Source organism: Oxyura jamaicensis, chromosome 3 (assembly GCF_011077185.1).
Source record: "Oxyura jamaicensis isolate SHBP4307 breed ruddy duck chromosome 3, BPBGC_Ojam_1.0, whole genome shotgun sequence".
NCBI lineage: Eukaryota > Metazoa > Chordata > Aves > Anseriformes > Anatidae > Oxyura > Oxyura jamaicensis.
Genome location: NC_048895.1, coordinates 66457869 through 66484065, shown reverse-complemented (window position 1 = coordinate 66484065; position 26197 = coordinate 66457869). Strand labels below are relative to the sequence as shown.

The 26197-nt window shown below is 37.3% G+C and overlaps 1 protein-coding gene across 1 annotated transcript in view; it reads right to left on the bottom strand.

Annotated features, from left to right (window-relative positions):
- The window catches only part of MAN1A1 (mannosidase alpha class 1A member 1), a gene marked incomplete at its 5' end in the record, with an annotated part of 139811 nt that overhangs the window by 12196 nt on the left and 101418 nt on the right, over positions 1-26197 (bottom strand). The window contains 3 exons of the mRNA XM_035320837.1: positions 10626-10741; positions 14850-14943; positions 16357-16480. Coding sequence (XP_035176728.1) covers positions 10626-10741; positions 14850-14943; positions 16357-16480 — 334 coding nt within the window. The remainder of the gene's footprint in view (positions 1-10625; positions 10742-14849; positions 14944-16356; positions 16481-26197) is intronic.

Below are 26197 nucleotides of genomic sequence, written 5' to 3'. Positions count from 1 at the left end.
AGCACTTAGTGAGGATGTTTTCTGCCCACCTCCAGGCCCATTATTGGCTCAGAAAGCTCCTCAATCCTTTTGTTTCCTCCTCAATTATATATTTTTAGCAGCAGGTACCAACTGAAAAACTTACCTAAATCTTAAAACAGCAGTAAAAAATGAAGGTTTCTTTATTTTAAACAAATACCGCATAATTTAACCTATAAAGAGGGAATTACATATGAAGGGCAAAAGGGTGGGAAAAAAAGGGTTCCTTAAGCAGCCAAACCACAGACCCTACTGTGGAAGACGAAAGCATTACAGAGGCTGAGCTGGTGTTGAGCTCATCTGGTCGTGTATTCCAAGCGCATTATCAAAAAGCTCGTCTGTCAGGTTGGGAAGCTGATAGTAGAATTCCTAGGTATTGGTTTTGAAAATAACGTTCTTTAAAATATACATATTTTTCAGCTAGCTCATTTAGGTATAAAATATGTTAATTTATAATTAATGAGTTGACAGAACAGGGTTCATAGAACCTGCCACAAAATGTATTGCTGTGTAGACAGGTGTTTATAAGAAAAGAGAAATAACTGGAAAACTTCCAGAATCTTTCAGTATTGTTTGCATTTTTATTAAGCAGTTCATATACTGTACTAGGATACCTTATTATTAAAAACACACAGCAATTTTGTGGAAAATACCTTTCAGACTGCTTAGGCTTTCTTCTCCAAAATGAAAACCTAAAACCAAGTTCAGAAATTAAAAACTTTTAATTTATTGACTCTGCATTAAACCTTTCAGTATAGTGTTTCCATCTAACCAAATCAACAATTCTGGTAATACTTGATAATTCTACTTGTCACTTAGCTTTTGAGTTGGGATTTATTTTAAAATAAACATATTAAAAATAAATATGATGAATAAATATGATGACTAAATATGAATATATGTATAATTTTAAAATGAATGGCAGAATGAAGCATTACTGTACCAGACTGAAATAAAAGTGGATGTGTACCTTCATAACTACAGGAACTAGAACATATTTGATTCTTTTAGCATGAAAATAGATTTTGAGATACCAGTAAACCTTTAAAGAGTTTTATGTTTTCTTGTTTTTGTCTCTAGATTAAATTCCAAACTGAAAAAGATGATGCCCACTTGGGAAATTTTAAAATTAATCTCACAAACTTGTGGTAAGGAATAACCTGATGTTAACCGACGTTAAAAATGTCAGCAAATAAAAATAGATTTCCAAATTAGTTATTCATTTTTAGTGTAGAAAATTATATTGTTTTTAAAAATGGGCCCTTTTAAGAAATAGAACACACACCTATTAAAAGTTATCTTTTTCATGTAAGCTTTTTATTTAAAGTTATTTTTATTATGTAATTGTACGATATAGTGTGGATTTTTTGCCTTCTTATACTTGCTACAATTTCAGGGCCTAAATGCTAGATAATACCTGTACATAGGTATAATTAATAATTTATAAAAATAAGCAAAAATTGGTAATCTTTGAATTATCAATTCTGAATCTATACCTAGAGTACCAAAGCCCTCTATTATCCATCTATTGGATATTCACAAAACTTCTACTCAAATTGTTAATATTTTTGCTGGTTATCATACAGTAGCATGCACTTAGTAAGCAGCACAAGAAAATACTTTTCAGTGAGAATTTCACAAAGGTTTTAAGTGCCATCAGGCTGGATTGAACTTTCTGAAAGATTTTTTTTTATAAGCTTGTGGTCCAGAACAAGATAAAATTCACTAGCTGGAATATATGGACAACTATTTCAAGTGTAAGAATACTTGAATGCAAAGTTAAGAAAGTAGCAGGATGAGGAAGAAATACTATCATTTTAAACAAAAATCTAGTGACTGTCTGAACTTGAGGAGTAGGATGGGAAGTTAGTTTCACAATCCCACAGTGAAATGCTAATTGCTATCTGCAGTGCTATGGGGGAAGTTTTGGCAGGGAAAACAAGTTACTAAAACAAATTATTATAAAAGAAGATTAGGTAGCATGGTGATAAAGATCCACCAAGTGAAAAGTTCTGTTTGGCAGAATTAATTCTGAATTTCATACTTAGAATCAATTTACTTTTATTTTGACATAATAATTATCTACACACTTTAAAAAGGCACACAATTACTTTAATTGCTACTCTAGTATAACTTGGTCCCTACCAACAAATAATACCTTCTGAGTTCCTTGCAGATCAGGTGGTGTCATAGTTATCACTGTAGGGAATATTATTTAATTTTACTGTAATGAATATGCTTGCTATAAACCAACATACAACATCTGCAAGGAATCCAAAACGCTAGAAGAATGCGGTCTTTGATTAGCTGAAAACAGATTATTGATGGATAATCATTTGGAGCTGGTACAGTTTTCCTTTTAAGTAAATGGAATTTTCATTTTTACCATTTTACAGAATGCATTTCTGCAATTCAATTAGTGACTTATTTTTCTATCAAGGTAATGCAGAGAGAATGTGCAACATAAAAGGCTGCAAAGAAGTGGCTGCAAATGGATCCCAAAGGGAGCAACAGCAGATGCTGCTACCTGTCAGTAACTAAAAAAAAAAAAAAAAAAAAAAAAAAAAGTTGAGACAACCAGACCAGACTTTCGTTGACAGAAAAGGAGAGGAAGGAAGCGAGACTAAAGACAAATAAACAACATTTTTCATTTCATTTGCTAGATATTCAAGCAAATGAATTTACTGCATGTAAAAGCGGTATAGTACATGGTTTGGAGTGTACCTGTGAGTTCGTTTAGCCAGCCTAACTTTTATGGCTGATACAGTTCCTGGAAATAGTTTTTGTGTGTGTGCGTGCTCTTATGCAAGGCTTTGCTTACAGTCTTCACTTCAATAAAGCTTTTAGCTATTTTTTTTTTTTTTTTTTTTATCTTGTGGGAAATTATCCCTTCTATACAACTGTAAAATGCCTGAGCACTCAATTAGAAACACTAACAGTCCCTTTTACTTTTTGAATTGTGACCCAAGTGTATCTTGCATTACTTCCAGCATCTTTCTCAAGATTTTTTTTTTTTTTTTTTTTAAGGTTATAGGATTCTAGCACAGAAGAGAAACTGACCAGTTTTTCCCAAGCTGATTTCTTTCCCCTCCTGCACTTTTTAAGGGGATATATTTTGTGTTCTCCACTTATCATCATGTTTCTTAGCCATGACATTATACTGCAAAATCAAGCAGAACTGGTTCCTCCTAATGAACACCCATTTTCCTCCATTCAGTTCTTCACTCTGTTGGCATCAGCCCAGGGATCTCCAGCAGAATCTGTGTTTCACAGAGACAGGACCCTCTTAATCTTGTCAGCTCTTCCTAACCTCCAGGGACTGCAGAGGACAAAAAGAAGCTTAAATATGGTCTTCACCTCAATCCTTCCTAAACCTGGCTTGATCTTGTGATTGAAACTTAACCTTTGAGTCGTTTAGGACACCGAACAGAGGAAACAGAACTGAAGTTATCTGTGTTGAAAGGAATTCAAAAAAACAAACAAGCAAACAATCAACAAGCTTATTTTTAGTAGAGGGCATTCTCTTGGTGGATTATGCCTCCAAAGAATAAAAATACTAACAAGGGTGCTTGCAGAGCACAGATGTAGGCTTCTCAGTAAAAGTTGTTCTGCACCTCAGAAAGTTGCTCGATTCAAAATAAATGTGTGCCACGAAAAAGTTAATTCTGCTAAAGGACTGGGGATAACCAACTACAAACCTCAAAATGCAATGAAAACTGCAGCTCTACATCCTCTAGCATGCATGCATTTTAACTGTCCTTTTACAATAACTTTAATTACAAGTGAGTAATTTCAATGACTACTTCTGTTTTAAGAACAAAAAGCAGGCATTTCCTTTCCTACCTCAAGGTGTCACTGTAGCTGGAGATAAACTTTCTTGCAAACCAGTTACACATTTCCCTACTGTACTAAATCTGGAACTTCAAAAATATGATGCTAGTTCTAAATTTTCAGGGTTTGTAATGGTTGTTTTGGGGATAATTACAACTCTGCATGCTTCTTTACAATAAAGTACAATAAATTATCTCAGTCCATACCACACTTTTAATGTGTGTTGCTTCCCCTAGGGATCACCTTCATAAACAGTATTTTGACAATTTGAAGCAACGAACATGAAAGAATTCTACTATGTGATATTTCCAATAATTCAAAAATGTCAATTGCTTACTTTTTTATTTTAATATTTATGGCTTGCACCAATTCAGTTTATTGCTTTGAAACAGCACAAAGCAGGCAGATCAGAATTACTGTGGGTTTTTTTTTGAGTTTGTAAACCAATTGCCTGTTCTGTTGACTTTGAACTCCTTTCCTCATCTTTCTCTATTAAGTTGATCTAATGCAGTAGGTACTTTTCTTAAGCAGTTGTCACAATTCATCGATGTTATCCTTTGTCCAAAATTCCAATGTGTTTAGAAGTTTAAAATTTGCATTTTTCCATTGTTGCAGCTATTTTGGAGATTGCAGAAAAAATATTGCACAAGTTTTTCCCTCCACTTACATGAATTTATACTTGTAAATTAATTCTGTTTTTTAAACATCCTTCGCAGAGGTTTTAAATACATATTACAAGACATGAAATCCCATGAAAGCATACTATATGAGAAGCTAGGATGAAACAGGAAGTTAAAGCCTTTGCCACAATTTATTGAAATACTGATGAAGAGAAGTGGTATCATCTCCCCTTGAAACAGTAACTCCTTACTGAACTCTGCTTTTCAAAGATCAAAACTGGAATGTGAACACAAACTTTCATTTCTTTAAACACAATATATAAGAAACATTTTGATATAATAAACATCGTAAGAAGGCACTTACTGCTTTTGAACTTAACAGCTTGAAATAAAGACAAGCTTACATGTGTAATGAAATATGAACGCTCGTAATGGAGATGCCTAAGGTTTTAACATGGAAATATTGGCAAGCATTTAACTACTATGATATCTATCCATCCGATCACTAAAAGATGATTAAGTTCTAAAGGAAAGCTGATAATTTACTTTTGCCTGAAAATCTACTTATGTATTTTTGTCTGTATAGACGTATTAGTGTCTCTAAGAGCACCAATGCTCTTACACTAAATGTAGTTAAGGCTGTCTGCTACCAGAAGGTTAGATTTATTCATATTCTTAAGAGTATTAATGGAATAGCACAAATCAAAGCAAGCCTATCAGAAAGTTACATTATGTATTTTCTGAATGTTCTAGAATAAATATAGATCCCTCCCGGCAAGCTTTTTGCTGTATTAGTAGAGATATGGCTGCTCAGACAAGATAGGTCTTTCTGACGACAAGAGCAAAGCCCCACACAAAAAGGTGACAATTTCTCTTACAAGATTTTTCTTGTTTAAATCCTTCTTAAAGCATTCAAACAACTTCACAGCTTGCTGGTTCTCATGACAGTCCATAAACAAGCAAACATTTTACTGAGTACTTTGTGTAGTCCAAAACATTGAGATTGCATAGTTGTAAGTAAATCATTAACTTAAAAATCTGCACAAGCCTTTCTTTAGTCTTGACGCTTTCTGTTGGAGAGAGCCTCAAAACTCCTCTCTTACTTCTGACAACAGAGTAAATCTAGCCAGAAAGAGGAGCAGCAAGTCCTCTGGATGTTCTTGTCTCTTAAGCATAATGAATCCTGTGTTTCTACATAATACAGCTATACTATCAGGATGTGCAGAACACTAGTGCAGCAGTGTGATAAATATTTTAAACACAACAGCTGACAAACTATGTAAATAAACCACATGTTTATTCATTATTATACATTTAAGTCACAGACAATACCCAAAATGTATTCAGCGCCAATGCTGAGTCTGCTGCACCAACTGCTTCACTGGGAAGACCAGCTCCTATTGCACCACGCTGCCTTTCATGCAGGCTTACCTATTTCCTTGAATGCCAAGAAGTAAAGTTAAAGTAGTGAGTGTCCAGTTCATTAACATACTTTTGGCTTTACACAGCATGACAAACTATTCTAATTGAGTTGTTGCAGTTCTGTCATCATCCACATCAGTTACGTAGTTTTTGGGATCACTGTAATCACAAAGCAAGTCGCTTTAAGCAACATAGTGGAAACTGCAGGCAATCCAGACCCACCGCCAGCCTGTCACCACAGTTAAATATACCCTCACGAAACCTTGAAGTTGGCCAATGTTTTCATCTTCCTAACACTTTGCTCTCCCCCTCATTTCAATGAGAAAGGAGTCTGCATGGATCTGTTTTATTTATCTGAAAGGCTGAAACCTTGACAGCTCTGAAAAATGTTCACTACTTAATGCTGACACTTTAATATACAAAAAATGCCCCAAAACAAAGCATGTCCCACACAGCTTCCCTCAGCCAAGTACAAGCCAAGCATATCAAGGCTACTCTCAACTGTTAGCAATGCGACAAAACAAAGCACCAACACCACCAAAGAGATCCAATATATTTTGTCTGAATACTCAAAAATCTGAGGCAAAAAATGACATTTTTGCCATGTAATACTCACAAAGGTTTACCACATTCCTTAATGATGTAACCCAGCCTAGCAGTAGGCTGAATTTCAGCAGTGCTGCTGAAATCTGACAGAGAATGGCTGTGATGACGTTGCACACCACCTAGTCTTTTTGCCATTTCCATCATTTCTAATTCCACATAGTAGGTCGTCTAGAGATTACTAGCTTCCACGTTACAATCTTCCAAGCAGTTGTTTCCCAGTGAGAAAAATTAGCAAATCTAAATGTCTAAAAGTAAACTACCACTTTTACAGAACGCAGAAGCTTTACCGCCCTGATACCGCTGTTGGATGAAGTGAACCAAACCACTTGGGAGGTGCTGGTGAGGGATTCCCCCTTTTCCTGTAAAGTTCTGCTGGGAGGAGGTACGTCCCTCTTTAGAGCCCTTAGATACTCCACTTCTCTAGAAATACGCTGAGGAGGGGATGAAAGCAGTGTCAGAAAGAAGGGATACTTAAGGTATAGAAAGTTGGCAGCAATGCCCATGAATGAATGTAATGTGAAAATTAGGAAAAGATATGCGAACGACCTATAAACAGAAGTAGTGGGAAAACTGCCTTTCAACTTTTAAGATGAGGGCTGACACATTCAAGAGGGGAGGATTCAATGCAATTGCTTGTGACACTGCTGTTGCCAGACTGAAGTAAACTCAGAAGGTCCATTTTTGCTCTGAATTACCATATTATCCTACTAAACCTGTTCAGTATTCCTTCAGAGATTAACTGAAAAGAGCGCAGTGCTTCCTGTACTGGAAGCTGGCAAAGACTGATGGTTTATTCTATAGCCAGTTAAATCCTCAAGATCGGTAACATGACTGAAAGCTCAATACGCATTTGTTCTGTAACTAAATGTTGCATGATATCCATTTAAACTAGTTTAGAAGATTTCTTACTTCCTGAATTATGTGAAGCAGGACATTATATAAAATACTGCATTGCTTTTCAGAAGAAAAAAATAACTTACATTAAAAATACATTCACTTGTCTTTGCGCAAATTCTACAATTTATGAATCCCTCTGATAGCCTTATTAAGATTACGCTCTGGTATTCAAAACAAGAATATCTCTGTCCCTTTTCCCATTAGAAATAATCTCTTCTCTAAAATAGCATCAGCCAAATATACATCTCATTCATGGCAAACAAAAAGTTTTTAAATACAATTTGGCATCTTCGTTATTGCTTTTCACTTGAGCCATAAAACAAACTATAGATGCTACAAAAATTCTAATAGAAAGAACTTTTTTGTTTTTAATATGAGCTACTGAGCAGTGTAAGAAACGACCCTGAAGCTTTAGCTAAATAAATTTCAGCTTTACAGAGTGAAGTATAACTCACCATATATTTTCATTTGTGGTTTCTGGATAGTGAAAGACATTGAATTAGGCATCAAGCCCTCGTGTTGTACTTTCAGAATTTGGTGGGCATATGCAGGTCTGAACGGCTAGGAATAATCATGTTGTTCCCTTTGGTGCAGTCTTAAAAAGAATCTGAAAGCATCGAGGGAAATTTATCTAAGAAAATACGAAGCAGACTCAGAATGCCCAAAACGTGTAGGCTTAGTCATAAAGAAAGACTGCAGCTTGTGCAGACACTTAAATTAGCTTTAATTTAGATAAGTAAGGGATCAATAGCAATAAAGTCAATATCAGGATGGATTTCAAAACAGGCTAGTCACTCGGGTGAAGAACTGAGCATGTCAGTGGGCCCCGAACAGTCTGCAATTTCTGTGATACTGCAGCTTCCCTGCTGCTGTTATCTGAACAAGCTACATTACAACATCAAGCCATGCCTCTACATGCTGCATGTACACTTTCAGTTTGAAACAGATAAACCTCAGGACAGAAAATGGAGAATATGAACATTGCTCAGAAAATTGTAGAAAACATTCAACCATCAGCATGGCTAAATACAGCACATATTTTGGGATCATTTGACCCTCTCATACACTGATATTTTGGACAAATTTGATGGTTGGATAGCCTAAGTTCTGTTATTATTGCAAAATATTAAAATAATGAGTACTTTAAATCTTGCCATGCAGCAGAGCCCAAACCCAGTCAGTGATACTGTTCCATTCACTGACTGCTGCTGACACTAAATCATGTCCAAGAAGTTTGCTTCTGCTGAATGATGATGCGAATGACAGCTTCTGCTCCCTGCTGGGACCTCAGGACACCTGCAGAGGTGGTGGCTACAACTTTTGTACACAAGGAATGTGTTATCCCAGTGTGGGTTTCAGCTGCACCGACGCTCTTGGTCCTTTTCCCCGTTGGCCAGGTAAGAGCACACAGCCCCTGCCCCAGGCACACTGCCTTGCTCAGGAGTGAGCCAGGCACACATCCACGGTGCAGCTGAGTCCTTACTACCTGCCCGAAAGCTGTGCTGGAGTCAGGAGAAGGCAGACCTTCAGCCTTTGGAGAACCATCCAAGACCATTGAGATGCTTCACTACCTCTGGTGGTCCCTGGCAGGACAGGGAGTGATGTGCTCACGGTCCTGCCACCAAGGGCCACGACTGCACCATATTAGGGATGCTCAGCCTGCAGCAGTTTCCAGAAGAAATGTATTAGGAAACCACATTTTTTACTGCACATCTACACACTAGCACTTACCCTGTGTGAGAATGCATTTAAAAGAAAGAAATGACATTATTAAACCAGTGAAAGTAGAAGACTAGAAGCAGCTTTGAGGTGGTTCAAAATGCCTTCCATGGTAAGATGAATTGATATTGTATTACCAGATGCTTTGTTCTCTCTTTTTGGCTGCCAACCTAGTGGCTGAACTATTACAATATCACTGTTCTTATGTTATAGCCTCAAATTTACTCAAATCTAATTTAAAATCCACCTTTTACTCTGAAGCTGAAACCATGTTATCAGTGGAAATGGGGCTGACCACATCCAAATCTGCACTTACAAAATCAAAGGCAGGATTTTCTTAGCTGAGGATGCTTGGTTGTCAAACGTAGGACCAGCAGAGATCACACCCTCCCTCAAATCCTCACATATGACTTTTCTCTCAAATGAAAAAAGAAAATTTCCAGTGAGTCAGGGTTGCATTTTCTAATGCCACCACTTTTTGCTGTGTGGGAAGTAAAGAGAGACTAATGTCTCTTCTCTAAGGACCATGCATTTCCAAATGTATGAAAGAATAAGGAGATATTGCTTAGCATCTCGAAGCCTTGTCTACAGAGGCACTGTACATACATACATTAATAAGAGATAAAAGTCCCGGCCCTAGAGAGCTTACAGTCAAAATAGATGAAAGGATGAAAAAAAGTAGCAGTATTATCCTCTTTTATATATATATATATATGAAAGCAAAGAACAGAGGAAATAGGTCATTTGCCCAGACTGCAAGGAAAGCCTGTAAATACGGATTTAAACTTAATACTACACAAGTCTCAATCCAGTGTCACAAAGCCGTTAGTTCTCCCCAAACAGTACATTAAGGAAACACCACCAATAACAAAGCAAATTGCAGACCAGAAGGATCGTAAATAAAATAAAACATAAAAATATAAGTATGAACAATTCTGATTTTAGAAAACTTTCTCTTGTGTCTGATTTGAATAATTGGCTGTTTCAGAGGCTGACAAATGTATGCCTCTTGTCACAAAGAGTCCCTGTGTAACAAGTAACTTTTCTGGGGGTAAATTATCTGCCATAATGTATTGATTCCTGTTTTGACCACAGTCAAAACACTGCAATGGATGAAATACGAGGTTGAAATACAAGAGAAGAACTGCCTTCTGATTATAAGAAAGAAGGCAAAAAGAGTTGATATAGAGAAAACTGAGGGCAAAATTGAACTTCTATATTAGAGCTACTTGTAGATGCATTTTATGCATATTTTGTGCTCTTCCCCTCCAGTATTAGAGAGGATTGACTGTATTTCAGTTGAAAAAAATTAGCTGTAATTCAAAACTCTCCCCCTTCTCACAGTATCTGTATTCCTTTAGCATTTATATTTGATGAAGGCTTTTAAAAACAACAACTAATTCTTTAAAAACAAAAAGCACTCTGTGGTGGCAAACACATAAATCCCTCACATTGGTAGAATTATTAGAGATTAGATTATTATGGCAAGGAAGATTTAAATATCTCATTTACCTGAACAGCATCATAATACATTTTCTTGCCTTCTTCATCTGTCTTGTCCGACATCAGCCATGCCTTGAGCAAATATTCATAAAAGCTATCCCCAAGCCCTCCAATGGAGACGTGATCTAAAAAAGGAATAAAGAAGTTCAACAGCAATTTCATCTCCAGCATGGACAATAAAATACAATTATAGTATGACACAGTGGTAGATTTAATACATTTAAACATCTCTCTCTGTAACAGTCTTGTAGTAAGTGTAAACCTGCAACCTCAAAAACACTTTAGCTGGTATATAAAGAAAATTATTTCTTTAATTGCTGGCTTTTTCATCAGGCTAATGCACCATACTTATTTAGCATCCACACAGTGTCTCAGGAGTTCATAGAAAAGAAACAAGAACTTGTATGTTTAACATCTAATTCATGTTTATAGTCAATCTCATACAAAACCACGTTAACCTAAGTTCTTTTTTATCTTAAAAACAAGAAAAAAATAGAAAACGCTCTGTAATTTGATAAATGCTTTCCCCTCTTAGCATGCAGGTATTGTTTTTAGTTGTTGTTTATTCACTAGTGCTCCATTTAAGTAAATTCATAGAAAAATCAAAATGTTTTAAGCTCCCTACTACAGAGATGAATTTACTTTATTGTTTATTTTATGGGATTTTTTGAATATCCAGCTGGTCTCAGAAGTCAAAAAAGGTTCTAGAGGAAAAAAAAAGACTTTGACAGATCTACAGAAGATTATTGCCATCACATTGATTTATTCTGTCTTATGCTTACTATATGAAAAAATGTGGCACTACAGATGCTGTGAATATTCAGCTGCACACATCTAGGACTTAGCACTGTGAACAAGTCAGAACATTCAATGTCATTGCACCAGCCACATAGGAAGTACCAACGGTCTTAGCTACTTTCACAAGGTGGCACCAACTTGCTGTCCAGGAGCAGAGAAGATACTTGACAAATTTCTAATGGGCTATCAACTGATTTTGGCATTTTATCTCCTAAATGTATAAAACACTACAACCTCTCAGCTCCATTAAACTAAGAACTCCAGGTTTTCTTCTTGAAGTTGATTCTGTCTGGTAACATTAAGGGACTTGTCACACATTGAGTCTTCAGTGAAAGGATTTCAAAATGCTTTACTAGGACTATTCATTTATATCTGTAATTTTTACAGCATGGAAGGGGTTTGATAATACCATCCAAGACATCCAGGATGGAGATGTGGTTACATATATTGCGCAGCAAGATGTTGAGTCATACCACAAAGTTCTGGGCATGGGAAAAGCAGAACTCATCTGGGGTAATCCAGGCTCACAAAGCAAGAAGCAGGAGGGTTAGTGGTACAGACCTCAAGTTTCTCAACACCTCACTGATCTTAACTTCAGAGTTATGCCTCTGTTGGTGGAGTTCAGAAGAACACAGAGAATCTATTTATTTTTAAACTCCTTAGCACCTTCTCTTCATGGAATACTTCCTTTTGCCTACTGAATTGGAAAGCCATGCATCTGCAAAAGATAGACTTTTTTCCTATTCAAACTTTATTAACAGTGTTTTTTCCTCCTCAAGCCTGTGACATACAAAAAATAATTTAGTTTTCGAAATGTATCCCATCTTTTTGCCTAACAGATACATTGTGCCATCAAAACTGGATTATAAACAGCTTTTTTCCCCCTATTCTTTTGGATGTGATATATTAAATTTCTGGACAGAATATACCATTTATTTAATTAAATGTTCATGATCCAAACTAAAAGAGGCTTCTTAAAAAAATGAGAACATTTTCTATGATGGAGGGCTGATCTTTGAACAGCAGCATTTAAATGACCTTTACGGTTTCCTAAATAAATTACCATAGAAACCTCTGACATTTGCAAACTAAATAGCAGAAGCACAGTTTCATCAATAATAAGCCCTGTTATTATATACATTATTGCAGTAGACAAATCCAATTGACGCATGCTGCAGCAAATCACTGTCAGTTTACTGTCAAAATAACAAGGGCTAAATGAATTTACAGGAACAGTGGCAGTGATCCAGCAGTGTCCTTCACAGTTACAGCATTGCTAAAGAAGAAATGTTCAGAAACTACTTCCCCTTCCCCACTTGGCGCTTGAATGGGAATACTTCTGTCTTGAACTAGTTATGGGGCTAGGCTTTCATTTCCTGGTGTAATCAACAGAAAACAGACTAAAAAAGCAATCTTGAATAAAATACCATTCAAGTTTTATGTTCTGATCTCCTACTATGGAAAAAAAAAATCAATGTCTGCAAACAGAGACAATTGAATTGGAAGAGATGCAACAAGTAAAGATCAAATTTGCTTTTGCCGTTCAGCATGCTAGGAACTGACCCATATCAACAATTGTGTTCATTATTTGCATGTGCAGAAAGCTAATTTCTATGTCAATACTACACAGAAAACAAACGCAGTATATACGCTGTAATCTTTACTGTTCAAACCAACAGCAACTCGCATTTACTGTGAAAGATGCATACGTAAGACACAATTACATTAAAAATGGTGAAATGTCAAAGGCCACAAGGCAGCATCAGTGTTTGACTGCCTTAAAATAAACAAGGCAGAGCCACTAATGGTGTCAGACACTAGCAAGGCCTGTTGTCATTCAGCCCACCAAAAGAGTAACTGTGTGACTCTGTAACTAAGCTTAACGCCAGGCGCAGGATGTCCCAGTTCAGCCTCCCTCATTTGAGCTCTCAGTACTATTGCACTAAAAAAGGGAATTGGATACAAATTAGGAAAGCTTTTGTCTAGCCTACCACCAAAAAGCTGAGTTTCTGTGGCTGACTGAAGCCAAGGAAGGAAGCCAAGGCAACTAAAGCTGGCTGAACGCAGGCTCACAAACACTGAGGTGGCCTTCTAACCAAACCTGGTACCTACTGCTTTAGAATCAATGGGAAGCTTTAGTATTTTACAAAGCCACTCTAAACCAGCATGTGCAACAAGCGGGCACAGACATCACAGTTTGTACAAATGTGCCAGCTGGAAACAGGCACTTATACACACTGAGCTGCCCCAGGCCTGTGGCAGAGCGACCTCAAACGAGCCTCAGAGTGGCAGAGTACAAGGCCTTACAAAACAAAGCGAATACTTCTAATGCACAAAGAGAAATGGCCTTTGTCTGGATGGAACAATGCAACAAAGCATCACAACCTTTCTGGACATTTTTTTAGTTCACAGAGTGACACAAAAACATTCAAAATATATTTTATTCAACATAAAGCTTGTTCTTTGCCTATGCAAAAATTATCTTGTCTATACAGACTGCAGCCAGTCCCATGAAGAATTCAGAACCTCACTTCATCTTAGCTGCATACCAAACAAGCTGTTATATTAAAGAATTTCTCCAGTCCTTTTCTGGTCTTGTGTGGTGGAATAACCACCTCTAATACTGACAAAGGAACTATCTCATCTACCTTTGTCTTTTAAGACTGCGATTGCTTATCTTGCTTGTTTTCTTAAGAGAATACCAAAAGTGGGAACATGAATGTGATGGTTGTGGACTGCAAGTAAATGGGTAAAATGGACAAAGAAGAAGGGTCTCCAGACATGTTTTTGCACACTGCTTAGGCTTTGAACCTGGAATAAAGATCAGAGAAGGCAATGTATAACAAGAATAGGCTCAGTCTTGAGCTTGAGGTTTTGAGCTAAGAAGTTCAAATACTTCAAGCATTTTTTATATTCTTTGCCTTCTAATTTTGGTGTCTCCAATAATGGTTCTAGGGGATTAGTACCATGACAGTTCTGTCTAGTTTGCTTCCTTAATTGTTAGTATTAAACTTCAACAGAACTCACAGCTGGTATTAACTGGAAAAAGTTTTTTAATCTTCAGTGGAGCTGTACCAGGCTAAAAACATGAATTTTGATTCAGATGAGCTGATAATGTTTCCTTAAGCACCTATTTTTGAGAGCACACTAGACTTTTCAATAAAAGGTTTTTATAATCTACAAATTACTTTCCAAAGCTACGTAGTTAGATGTTTCCCCACTTGCATAAGCCATATTGAAAGACCTTAAAAGAGAACGTTTCAAAATTATAACTCTACTTGCTGCATTTTAATGTGATTTTTTTTTTTTTGCATTGTATAAGTACTTTGACATAATATGAGGAATGAATAAAATATGTAACAATGAAAGAAGCTAACAACTGCAAACAGCATACTGATAAGACAGTTCATAGTACTGAAGAAGTGATCTACTTACGTTGGCCCCATTGGCCACTGCTGGGATTCAAATAGTTGGGGTAAAGGCCTTCTGGTTTATCCAGTCGATTTAGAACTTTTCGAATATTCATTACCTATTGGAAGGATACAAAACACTGAGCACTCATGCATTTTTCCCCCAAAATAAAACAGCATCAGTACAAAAGTTTCAAAGTGCAAGTGTCCTGATAAAAAAAAAAAAAAAAGTATTTTTCAGCACATATACTATGTATCTGAATGCATCTGTACAATTATATTATTATTAAAAAGATTCTCTAGGCTGACATCATCATGTAAATAAGCTACAGAAAAACTGGAGTTTCTGTGACAAGTGTTGGTAATGAAACAACACAACAGAAGCAAGCTCTAAAGTTAAGGTCTTGCCATACAGAATATTTTGTCCCTCCATAGTATTCTGAAATTTGCAGATGCTAATTGCCTTAACTAAGCTCACCTACTTCAGCATTATATTCCTCATATACCCAGATCAGAAATGTTATTACTTACTAAACCCATCACCTAGTTTAGAAGCATAAATGAATTGTAAGGTTGTTTTGCCTAGGAAGGAGAACATTGCTAGAACCGAGCTTCATACAACCAACTTGCCCAGCAGGAACCAATTCAGCCCTGAGCTTTCCACCAGCGTGATTAAGGAACTTGACACAAATGAGAGGCCCGGGGAAACAATTTCAGTACAGATGCTCTGCAGATGGGGTCATCCAGTAGCACAATTCACTGCAGAGCACATGAAATAATTTAAACTGAAATTTAATTTCCACAAAAAAAGCAAAGGTAGCAACTTGGGAGAATGAAGATCATGACAAACACAGACCAGAAGCAGTAAAAAAAAAAGGTACTGACAGCTTTATTTTAAACATCTTGTATGCTTAGAGATCAACTGAACTAACTGCTGAGACACAAGAGAAATAAGCTTACATCAAGCAGTAAAAGATTTTCTGTTGTGGTACACAAACTGCCTTCTGCATCTTGGTGCTACGTTGCTAACAGTTATTGTCTAAATGCAGACTGCAAAGAGTCCTACACCTAACTTAATTAATAATTCTATGTACTTCCATGCAAAGCTTACTCCAGTTACTTCTTCTTTATCAAGTGTACCAGACCTTGAACAGCTTGTCTTGGGAGGCTGTGGAATCAATGTCTCTAAAGGCTTTTAGGAGCAGCTTACGTAAACATATTTCCAGCTCCTTGCAGCTATAGCTTGATTCCACTTTGAAAGAGAAACATAGGCTAGGATTTTTAACATGCACACTTTCATCCCACTTTAGTTGTCTCTCAATAGAAGAAATTTTAATCATCAATTTTTCATAAATTTCAAAAGATAATTAATTTACTTAGTAAGTTTGTTTCTGGATGTTTCTGGCCCGTGCCTCCTCCAAAAATAAAATCGGAAAAATCCAATTTTGAAAATCCAAATCTCTCTGTAGAGATATTAGTTTCCTAAAATGTGATTTATCTTTTAGAATATCATTTTAACCGAACAATCTAACCTTTTCAGCAAATACAGGGTTTCCAGACAGGTGGCTCAAGTGTACGAACTCCAGATGCAAAGTTCCAAATTCTGCCAAAATGCTGCTGCCACCAGATGCCCATGGCCAATTTCGACCGATTCCACTAGGCAGGGGTAGGGGAGAGAAAAACAGAAAACATAAGCATCTTATGCAGCGCTAATAAAATCCAATGTTTAATAGATATACTGTTATTAAAGCAAGATAATGATTTTAAAATATATTGAATATCTGTGTGAGAAACCATGCTTTCAGAAGTCTTCTGACTTTACCACAGGACCTCAAAATACTTCAACCCAGGCTCTGCCTAGGCTTGTCAGGTCACTTCTGGGACCATGCCAGTCTTTTAGCGCATGTATAGCTCCATTTCACGTCACTGCATCATTATTTCACAGTATGGTATCACATTTAAATAAATCGTAATGAAAACATTCTCAGACTTCACCTGCTTTCTCTGTATTTAGCACAAGTTCCTGTCCTAACTGCTCTCATCCTTCTACAGTGCAAGTGTTTACTGTCTTAAAATACTGCATGCATAAAAGACAAGTTTTAATTTAAAAGCATATGCAGTATATCTTTCTTAATACCCACAAATTTAACTGTAGAAGGATATTTAGGCATTCTGTATCAGAGCAGTCTTAGCAGGATGAGTAACTTCATTTTTAATTAAGACCTAAAGACACTTCACAGTAAAATTAATCTTAGGTTTTGTACTGAAAATAGATGAAAGCACATTTATTGTGAAATCCCCACTAAAACTAATGTTTTTATTTTAAAAAGTTTTTTTTTTCCCCCTTGAAATTTCCAGCAGCAATATTCAGAATGTTCAGAACCCTGTGAATTTTTTTCATTATTTATTTTTTTTTAAAAAAGGAAAAGACTACAGAAAAAACTGGATGAATGCATCTGGATGAATAATGGCGTATAAGAGAAGCACATTATTAGCACGAATGTTAGGTACAAACGTACAAACACGTTTAGTCAGTGCTGAGTCTCCCTTATTTTCAAGGCTGCAAACAGCATTAAAGACACAGACATACACACACGTATAATTTAATTTTACTTTTGCACATAAGCAGTCACAAGGATCATGTTAGCACTTACAAAATGATGAAAACTGGGTATTCCTCCAGAGTTAAATTGTTACTCATATTGCCCCCCCAACAAACAAAACCAAAAAACCCTATCTTTAGTTCACTGTGATGGAAGCCCTCAGTGATATTAAAATATCTTTTTCAGAAAGTCAAGTGTCTCTAATTAAAGTGTTACCAATTAAAAGAAATGACAACTCCAGTCATTTCCCACTAGCTATATTAACACATTGTTTTGAAATTTCTACTGCACACACACACACAAATGAAAACAAGTCATGAAACTTTAAAAACAGAATAAAGATGCCAAACAAAGAACATGTTTGTGTTCTACTTAAATGCCGTGGCTGTAGACTGTGCAATACATTTGCTGCCTGGCCTTGAGCTGAAGGCACCTTTGAAACTCACTGAAGTGCCACCAAAACACATCTCAGAATATTACCTCCTGTATTGTCCCATTTCTGAACTACCGTAGTGTTTGCCAAATATTCCCCTGCAGGTATGCTGCCGATTTTCTTTTTCCCAGAGCACAAAGAGCATCGAAGTGACTAAGTTTACTTGAGTGCTGAACTGAGGGAGAACTTGGCTGAGCAAAAGGAAAGCAATCAGGTGGGGCTTCCCTCACTGACCCTAAAGGTACAAGAGTCTGGGACACACGCAAGTCCCCTGACGCAAATAGTTGCCCAAAACTCCAAAGGAGAACAATGCTTCTGATCTGCAGACAAAAGCAATGGGATAATGAAATCAGGGTTCTGCAGACACACACAATCCAACTTTTACCTGACAGAAACAGAACATAAGTTTTGTGGGACCCCAATGTCTCATTTTAAGAGCAATCTTACAACGAATAGAGCGCGTTTTACATTTGATGAAAAGAGAAGCAAAGAAAATATAACCCACTGGCCTAGAAGGTGTCTGTGCTTCAATCTACTGTGGGTCAAAAGTTTTCTAGATGGTAGCATAAAAGTATCAAAATATTACAGAAAATAAGATCAAGGCAAACAGTATGGGAAACTGCAGGCAAACAGTATGGAAACCTTTTATCTACAGACTGAAGAATGACTAGTCTGCTAGTCATTCACCGAAGAAGCAGGCACCATTTCTGGGCCACGCTGGCCCAAATCCCCCCTAACTGATGAGTTATTGAAGAAAATATTTTAGCTTGTTCCCAAATTACTCGGATTAAAATATATGACATAACATACTACTGGTACACAAAGCTGACCAGAAAAAAGGCAAACTATTTAAAGGTTTTGAAAAGTTACCATGTCCTGGTGCAACTTGCAAAAACCCACTTTTTTTTTCTATTAAATTCCTCAGTAAATCTCAAAGTGGAAATGTTGAGTTGTTCCTGCAGCAATGCATTAACTAAATGTGGCAGAAAATGTATTAAGTTCCTACCTGTGCTCCACCAGAACTTCTGCTGATATCAACACCTTCAGTCAGAACATTTTGATGGGCTGTGTTTTGTTAATCAGAAAACTTTCCAAACAGCTATCAAGAGGTTTTATGCATGCAGCACTCTGTTCTTAGGCATCACTGCAAGCTTTACTGTGTGTGGAAGGTTATTCTTGCTTAAGATGGTTTGAGAAAGTAAACTTACATTCTTTATGTTTAATACAATAAAAGTAGAAAGCTCTATGTCGCACTCATATCAATTTTAATGTAGCTTTTATTGGTTTCATTTGGGAGAGCTGGTTAAAAAAAGGCGTTAATATATTTCTGGCAAATCTGTAAAATAATGATACCTGCTTGATTTGTCTCAGATGGACATTCTAAGTCAAAACTGACAAGTTTTCTTCAAGAATGGTCGAACCCAAGGATTCAAATGCAGTGTTTTCAGCTAATTTTCATGTACCCCTCAGCTGCGGATATCTAATATTCTTTCATATATTTAATCTTTGCAAGGAACAAAGCAGATAAGCGAACAGGTGAACACAGCAGCCACAGTATTGCTTCTGGCTCCATTTAACTTTATCATCACTTTAAAGCGAGGTTCCAGCACACATGGCTCTGCAGATAAAGAGCTCCTGAAGAGACGTTACTAGAACCTAGGAGATGCTCAACAAAGCTCTCAGCATACAGACTGAGGGACATTTCATACTCTTTGATCCGAGAAAGTAGACTGTTTTTTGCTTAAGACTCTTGGCTTAAAAAAAAAGGAAACAGAAGAGGGTGCTCTTGTTGTTGTTGTTTTTTAATTGCTCAGGGATTTTCCTAAATTTTGTATATTTTTAAAACAAAACATACCTTGAGCAACAGAGAAGCTGTCGAGGAAGGGGAATGCTGAAATGGAAAAAGACTTCTGTGTCAAGAATTATACAGAATGAGTACGTTTATAAAGGACAGGCAAATGACACTAGGTATCCTGGAGAATAATATGCAGAAAATATGTGGAATATCTCAGTACGTCTTTGTAACTGGGCATATTAAAATACTGACTTCTGTCCATGCCTGAGACAACAAATCCTGGGCTTCTGCTAAGACATTTTTCAAGGTCTTCACCAATATTATATTGGGGTGACCAAAAAATTCTCCAAAGCCAAAAAAGTCAGTACTAGGTGTCTATTTACTCTTCAGCCATAAAGTCCATGCTGGTTATTTATTTAGTGCTCAGTTATGAATGTACAGGCAGTCTTACTGAAGTCATGGGCTGTCTTAATGAAGTCTTAAGATGCAAGCTTGGGGCTATGGTGAAAGATTTTACTTCCACTCCAAATTTTAGTAAAAACATGTATAAGATCACAAGTACCTACAGTTTTTCTTCCAATGTCACCTGTTATTCATGTCAAGAAACTACAGCAGGAAGGCATCTGAATGATCAGGCCATTTGGGGGATTTTCAGAAGGCTGCTTAGGGCTCTGTGTATGAGTTACACAACTTACTGTGCAGATCACTGGCCTCAACCAAAGCAATATCTATTAAAAAGAAGATAATATTTTCAGCTTCTTTTCACTCCAGAATGGTTGAATATCCAAGTATTTTTCATTTTTCCTCTGCTGATATTCACTACAAACTTTACTAAGTGTCAGTCACATACTGATGTCAGAGATGGAAACAAAATTCTTTCTACGCCTCAGGAAGGAAGAAGGAGAAACCACACTGATGAACCATGTGGTTTAAAGTTTCAGACCAGTGCTAAAATGGTATCAGTTTGCAGGACACTATTTTAATGTACTTCAAACCATTGTGTCTAGAACCAAATTGTTTATATTACTTAAAACTTGTAAAATGCAAATTTATCCTTTACTTTAAAATATTAAAGACACATTTAAGGACTTATTTCTATATCATCATAACTAGTATTATGCAGTTAAGTGAAATGTGAAGTGAGAATCTGGCCCAGAACAGCATATTAAAGTAGGACCATCACTGTTTTATGGTATTTCCCATTTATTTATGAACTTTGTTACTGAACACTGAGTGCCATAGAATCTAAAACACAGTGTTTGTAACTCTATCGTGATTCCCTCTCTGGAAATATGAGCCTGATTGACCTGGGCTGCTGGTTACTCAACTTGGTATTTTTCCAGTAGACCACTGTTGTTCCTTTTGTACACAGGAACAGAAAGTATGAGAAAGTAGCTCTTCTAAACATTCAAATCATCCAAGGAGAGGGAACCACAGAGGAAATAAAACTACTATGAACTTTTTTTAATTTATCAAAAGTCAGAGGCACAAGAATACTTACAAGATTTCTTTTAAAATTACATTATATCCCCAGTATATATAAAGCAGCAGCTAATTTTCACCTGAAAGGAACAGTAAATCCCCAGGGAAATCACATAAAAAATTCAACAGGTCAAAACACCTAAAATTCTGGTCATCAATGAGCACCCTTCTGCAGAAAATTTATCAAATTTATCATCCTACACCCTTTCCTGCAGGGCGTCAGGACTAGCCCACAAGTTGGAGACAGAGTAAGACTTCAAAATTTAAATATTTAATGCAGGATGCAAAAGCACAATCTAAGAGTCAACATCCTTCTGCAGACCTGGCCAGTAGAAAAGGTGAAAGGCCAGAATAAGAGAGACCCGGCAATGACAATTTGAAGTGTTGAGAACTGCTGTTGTTAAAAGTTCTAGGACTAAATATGGAAATATCTCCCTATGGCTCTTTTGGGCTTTTTACTAATGCTGATCTTTTTTTTTTTTTTTTTTTTTTTTTTTTGCATAAAAGCTATTCAAATTATGATGGTGGGTGAAAGTGCAAAACTCTGGGACGGAAAAATTGGAACACGGCACTAAGAAGAGTCCATTTAAATTCACTAGAGAAACTTGGAGAAAATGCGTTGTGCCTGGTACCTCCAGCAGTGCTAAGGGAATCCACTTGGAGAATACAACTGGAATTGGTTGGACCTAATCCTCTTATCACAGGAACCCATGTGAGCTGGACGTTGCACAGCCTGACCCGCAGCCCCTGTCTCACACACCTCGCTTCGCCCCACCAGTCACCTCTCTGACGTCCATGACCTTCCCAAATGGAGGTCAAGATAAAGGGAGAGGGTGACACAAAGGCCACACAAACTCTCCAAGAGGTTTTGCTTCTCTTTTCTCCTTCTTCCCCTCAGAGTTCCCTTAGGATATGTTTCTCACCTGGAGACTCAACCCCCAAGAGTGTACACCTTAGAAATAGAAACGAAGTAAATTAGCAGTTTTGGAAAAACAAAACAAAACAAAACAACAACAAAAAAACTGCTTTTCCTCCGTGAAGGTTTCTGGAATTGCCATTTGGTCATATAGCCATTAAGTAGAAATTCCTCAGACAATTTTGCACACGTAATATGATTGCTTTTCCATGTTTTAGCCTTAAAATTATAACAACGTGAGATTCCACTACATGGGTCATATCCAAGATGGTGTAGTTCAGCCTACTGACATCGTATGTCAACCAAAGAACTGACCATAACTGAGGACCTAGAAATGGGAGACCAGTACAAGCTCAAGGAGGGTGTTCACAGAAATAAATCTCTTCAGGGCTCCCCTGATAACCAGTACAGGGAGATAACACAATTAAATCACTTCACAGAGGAGATTACTCTAAGGATGGAGTCTCTCCCTTTACAGGGTAAGCCCAGAGAGACCCACTTCACCTACCGTTAGCCCTTGCCAGATGCCCATATCTCCCCAGGATTTCAATTACTTTCTCAGGTAGCAGATGAATTTTATAACTCTCTCCACATTTATATATATAGCAAGAAGTAGGACTGGCGGTTAAGACTCGGTAATGTTATATTCTTAATTCTTTAATTCTAAAGTAAGATTTTCCTAGCTCACGACTTATTTTTAATGGTCCTTTTTTTGACAGACCACATTTATGATGACATTTTAATAAAATATTGCAAGATAATTATTGAGCAGATTAAAATGAAAAAAAAAAAGAAAACCCTTCTGCAGTACTGTGACATGAAAAGGAGATCCCTCAAAGTCCATGAATCTTCCATCCCCAGCCAAAGCCATAGAGATGATGCCACATGTTGTGAATTAGTAAAAATAAGCAAGTTTACACAATGCATTATGAATATGTCTAACATTTCTTTGATATAATATATGTCAATTTTATTATTTTCTCTCCAATATTTTAGTCCAGTGAGAAAAATCTTCAAGGGCACATCCTATTTTGCCAAAATTAGTCATTATTTTTATGTAAGGCTCTTTTATTATTATTATTTTTTTTTCTGTACAAATAAATGCCTTCCTTATATAAAAAGCCAGTATAGCTACATAATGTCTCGTCATGGTATTGCTAATAAATTGTTTATAAATTGTAAAAAGCCTTCAGTCAATTTCTTATCTGCCACTACCAGTCCTTCAGAATAATATTTTGATTTAATTAAGTCAACTAAGCCTCCTTGGAACAAATGAAAAGGGGTCAATAAAGAGTCAGGTTTTCATTTACATGCTCAATATCTATTTCTCATTTTAAACAAAATATATTTAAAAGATTAACTTGAAATAGAGCCAAAGATGGCACAAAATATGTCAAATGCTAAATAAAACTTAATTGCTTTCAGCATTTAGTAGGCAGAGGGATGGACTCATAACCAAACAATATGTTCTAAATATACTTTGTGACACACGCACCTCAACATAAAAATAAGTTAATATTTTAATAATAATAGTAATAAATCCTCCCAATTTCTTTCACCCCTCTTCCCAAGGGTATAAAATATGGCACCTTGGTGTAATGGCCTGCCTTCACAAGCAGTGAAATTGATTATTTATTTGTTAACACCTCAAAAATATTAAATATATTTCATTTTTCCCCTTAGCATGAATCAGCTGCATTCCTATTTTACAGAAGGAAGACAGGAAGAACAAACTCCTGGGTTTGCCTAAGCCACTGGTACTGAACTCACCCACCCCAGCCCAGGGGCTGGAGCTGCCAGGACAGCACCCTGCCTGCAAAAGTGAACGGAGAGCCTGTGACTGGGAGAACTCTGTAGCCGTGCACTGCTAGCCCCAGGAGCAAGCAGGAAACACCTTCCAGTCCAACTTCCAAAAAATTGCAATTAACTTTTTGTACTCCTCCGTGGTCCCTATCTCCCCCCAAGCAGCATAACCCAAGCAGGCAGAACGGCTGGAGCCCTGACTCTTCCACTACAAGAAAGGAAAATTACGATCATCTGGTTAAGCATCTCTCACACAATGTCTCAACAGCTGGAGGCGGCACAAAAAGGAACTTAAATCAGCTAGCTGGGCTATGCAGTAGCTTCTGATGTCTGTTTTATTCCTCGGTGTCAGGAGAATCTTCTAGGCAAGTACTAACAGCTGGTGAGTTTTTCAGCTGTGACAATGAATGTGTAACCGCTGCCCTTGCCTAATCATTGCCCAGCTGGTTGCTTTCTGCTCAGCTGAGCTGCCCTCTCCAAAGACTGACCGATACCAGCAATTACCTGGCGAGGTGATTTCTAGGGATGCTGACTTAGCAGGAGGTGGCAGACAGTAAATTCATACCATCAGCAACTGCAGCGCGTAGACTAACAACAAAAGTGGTTACTCAATTTTACAGTACTACAGGGAATATAAAAATTTCTATGCTGTAATGTCAGACAGAACACAAATGGTTTGTATACTGTAACAAGAGAGATAATGAAGAGTTATAGACCTGGGAGCTATTAGTCTGAGAACATTAATTTTGTCTATTTGCCTAGTCATACGCGGTGTCAGCATTAACGTACTCTGATCTCCCGGCTACTTCGCTTCTGCCAGTACAGGAGGTGCATCCATTTGTATGGGAGGCACATGCACATCATCATCTGGCTGAAGACCGGGAATGAGAGCAGGAAAAGTCAGGTTACTGTAGCTGACTGTTCATTGTGTGAGAAGGATCAGAACCACTGAAACAACGCTAATATGAAACAGCTCTTAAAACAAGATCTCTGCTTTTCTCTGCAAGGTTCATCTGGTCTCCACATCCAAGTCATTGTCCATGAAACCCCACCAAGTACTCTGCCCAGTAAAAAACACTGTTCAATACCACCATAAAATCTAATGTCATGACAACAGGACCAGCCCCCCCAGTGAAAGCTCATCATTAGGTCAGAGTTGTGATGGCTGCTGGGGAAACGGTGAAGTGAGCAGACACCGGGATGAATGGAAACAACGGCAGAGGCAGCAGGAGGAACCAAGAGGCAGGTGGAGACCAAAATGCAGAGAACCAAGATGAAGAGGAAACAACCTCATCTGGCTCTGGAGAGCAGCAGAAAATAAGCAGAGGACAGTGAAATCGCATGGGAAGACCATGCTTTACAGTATGCACTGATGTCTGACAGCTGCTGGGAATAAAAACAGAGCACACCTTCAGACACTTCATTCATGATCTGATACACAGTGTTTGGACATCTGGACCTAGTGATACTGGGCCTACTGATGTTTAAAATAATCATAATGAATGGGCTGCTGAGACAGATACTCTGATTCATTGTCTGCTTTGTTTATATCAGATTCCTGTAGCACTGCTCTGTGGAAATATACTGAATTTCTTCAGGACTTTACTGGCAGGGTTTTTACAACCCTTCCCTTACGGCTGTCTGCCCTGTGACACTTACATTAATGATACTCTAAAGGGGAATCAAGGCTTGTGGAACTGGCACTGTGCAGTAAAGCAATGGGGTTTATGAACAGTAGTAGGCTTATGTGTACACACCCACAAGGAAGAGGGGTGTGCGAGAGGGAGAAGCAACTAGTAGCATGGCCATGCACAATTTGGAATATTGGTATTAGGCACGGCAAGTGTTTAAAGGTAATTTCCAGTGTCACTATTTAAAACTGTACTTGCTAATGTGATCATTTCTGATAAAAGTTATCTATCTGAGCACAGCACAGACCTACATGTCTCTGACGATACAGCAATGAATAAACTAAACAAATCACGTTTCCTATTACTTTATGCACTAAAGGTTTAATTAATCAATTTTCAGGGGCTACAAAAGTAAGAGGGAACACAACACAACAGACCAGGGCAAGTGATAAGTACCCGCACAGACAAGTTTTAATCAAGGCCCTGAAGAAAAGTGAAAATAACAGGAAATGAAAAGTTATGAATACAAGCCTACAGTTCTGCCATCCGTGTAAAAATAAGAAGGCGTTAGAATAAAATTCCCTACTATGACTTGTATAATTCAGTGTTAGTGGCAGTCAACCTGCTCCAAACCCAATCAAACAAAAGTCTCCCACCTCTCAAGAAAAACTCAAAACCTGGCTCTGAGAAGCCAACTGAAAACACCTTTT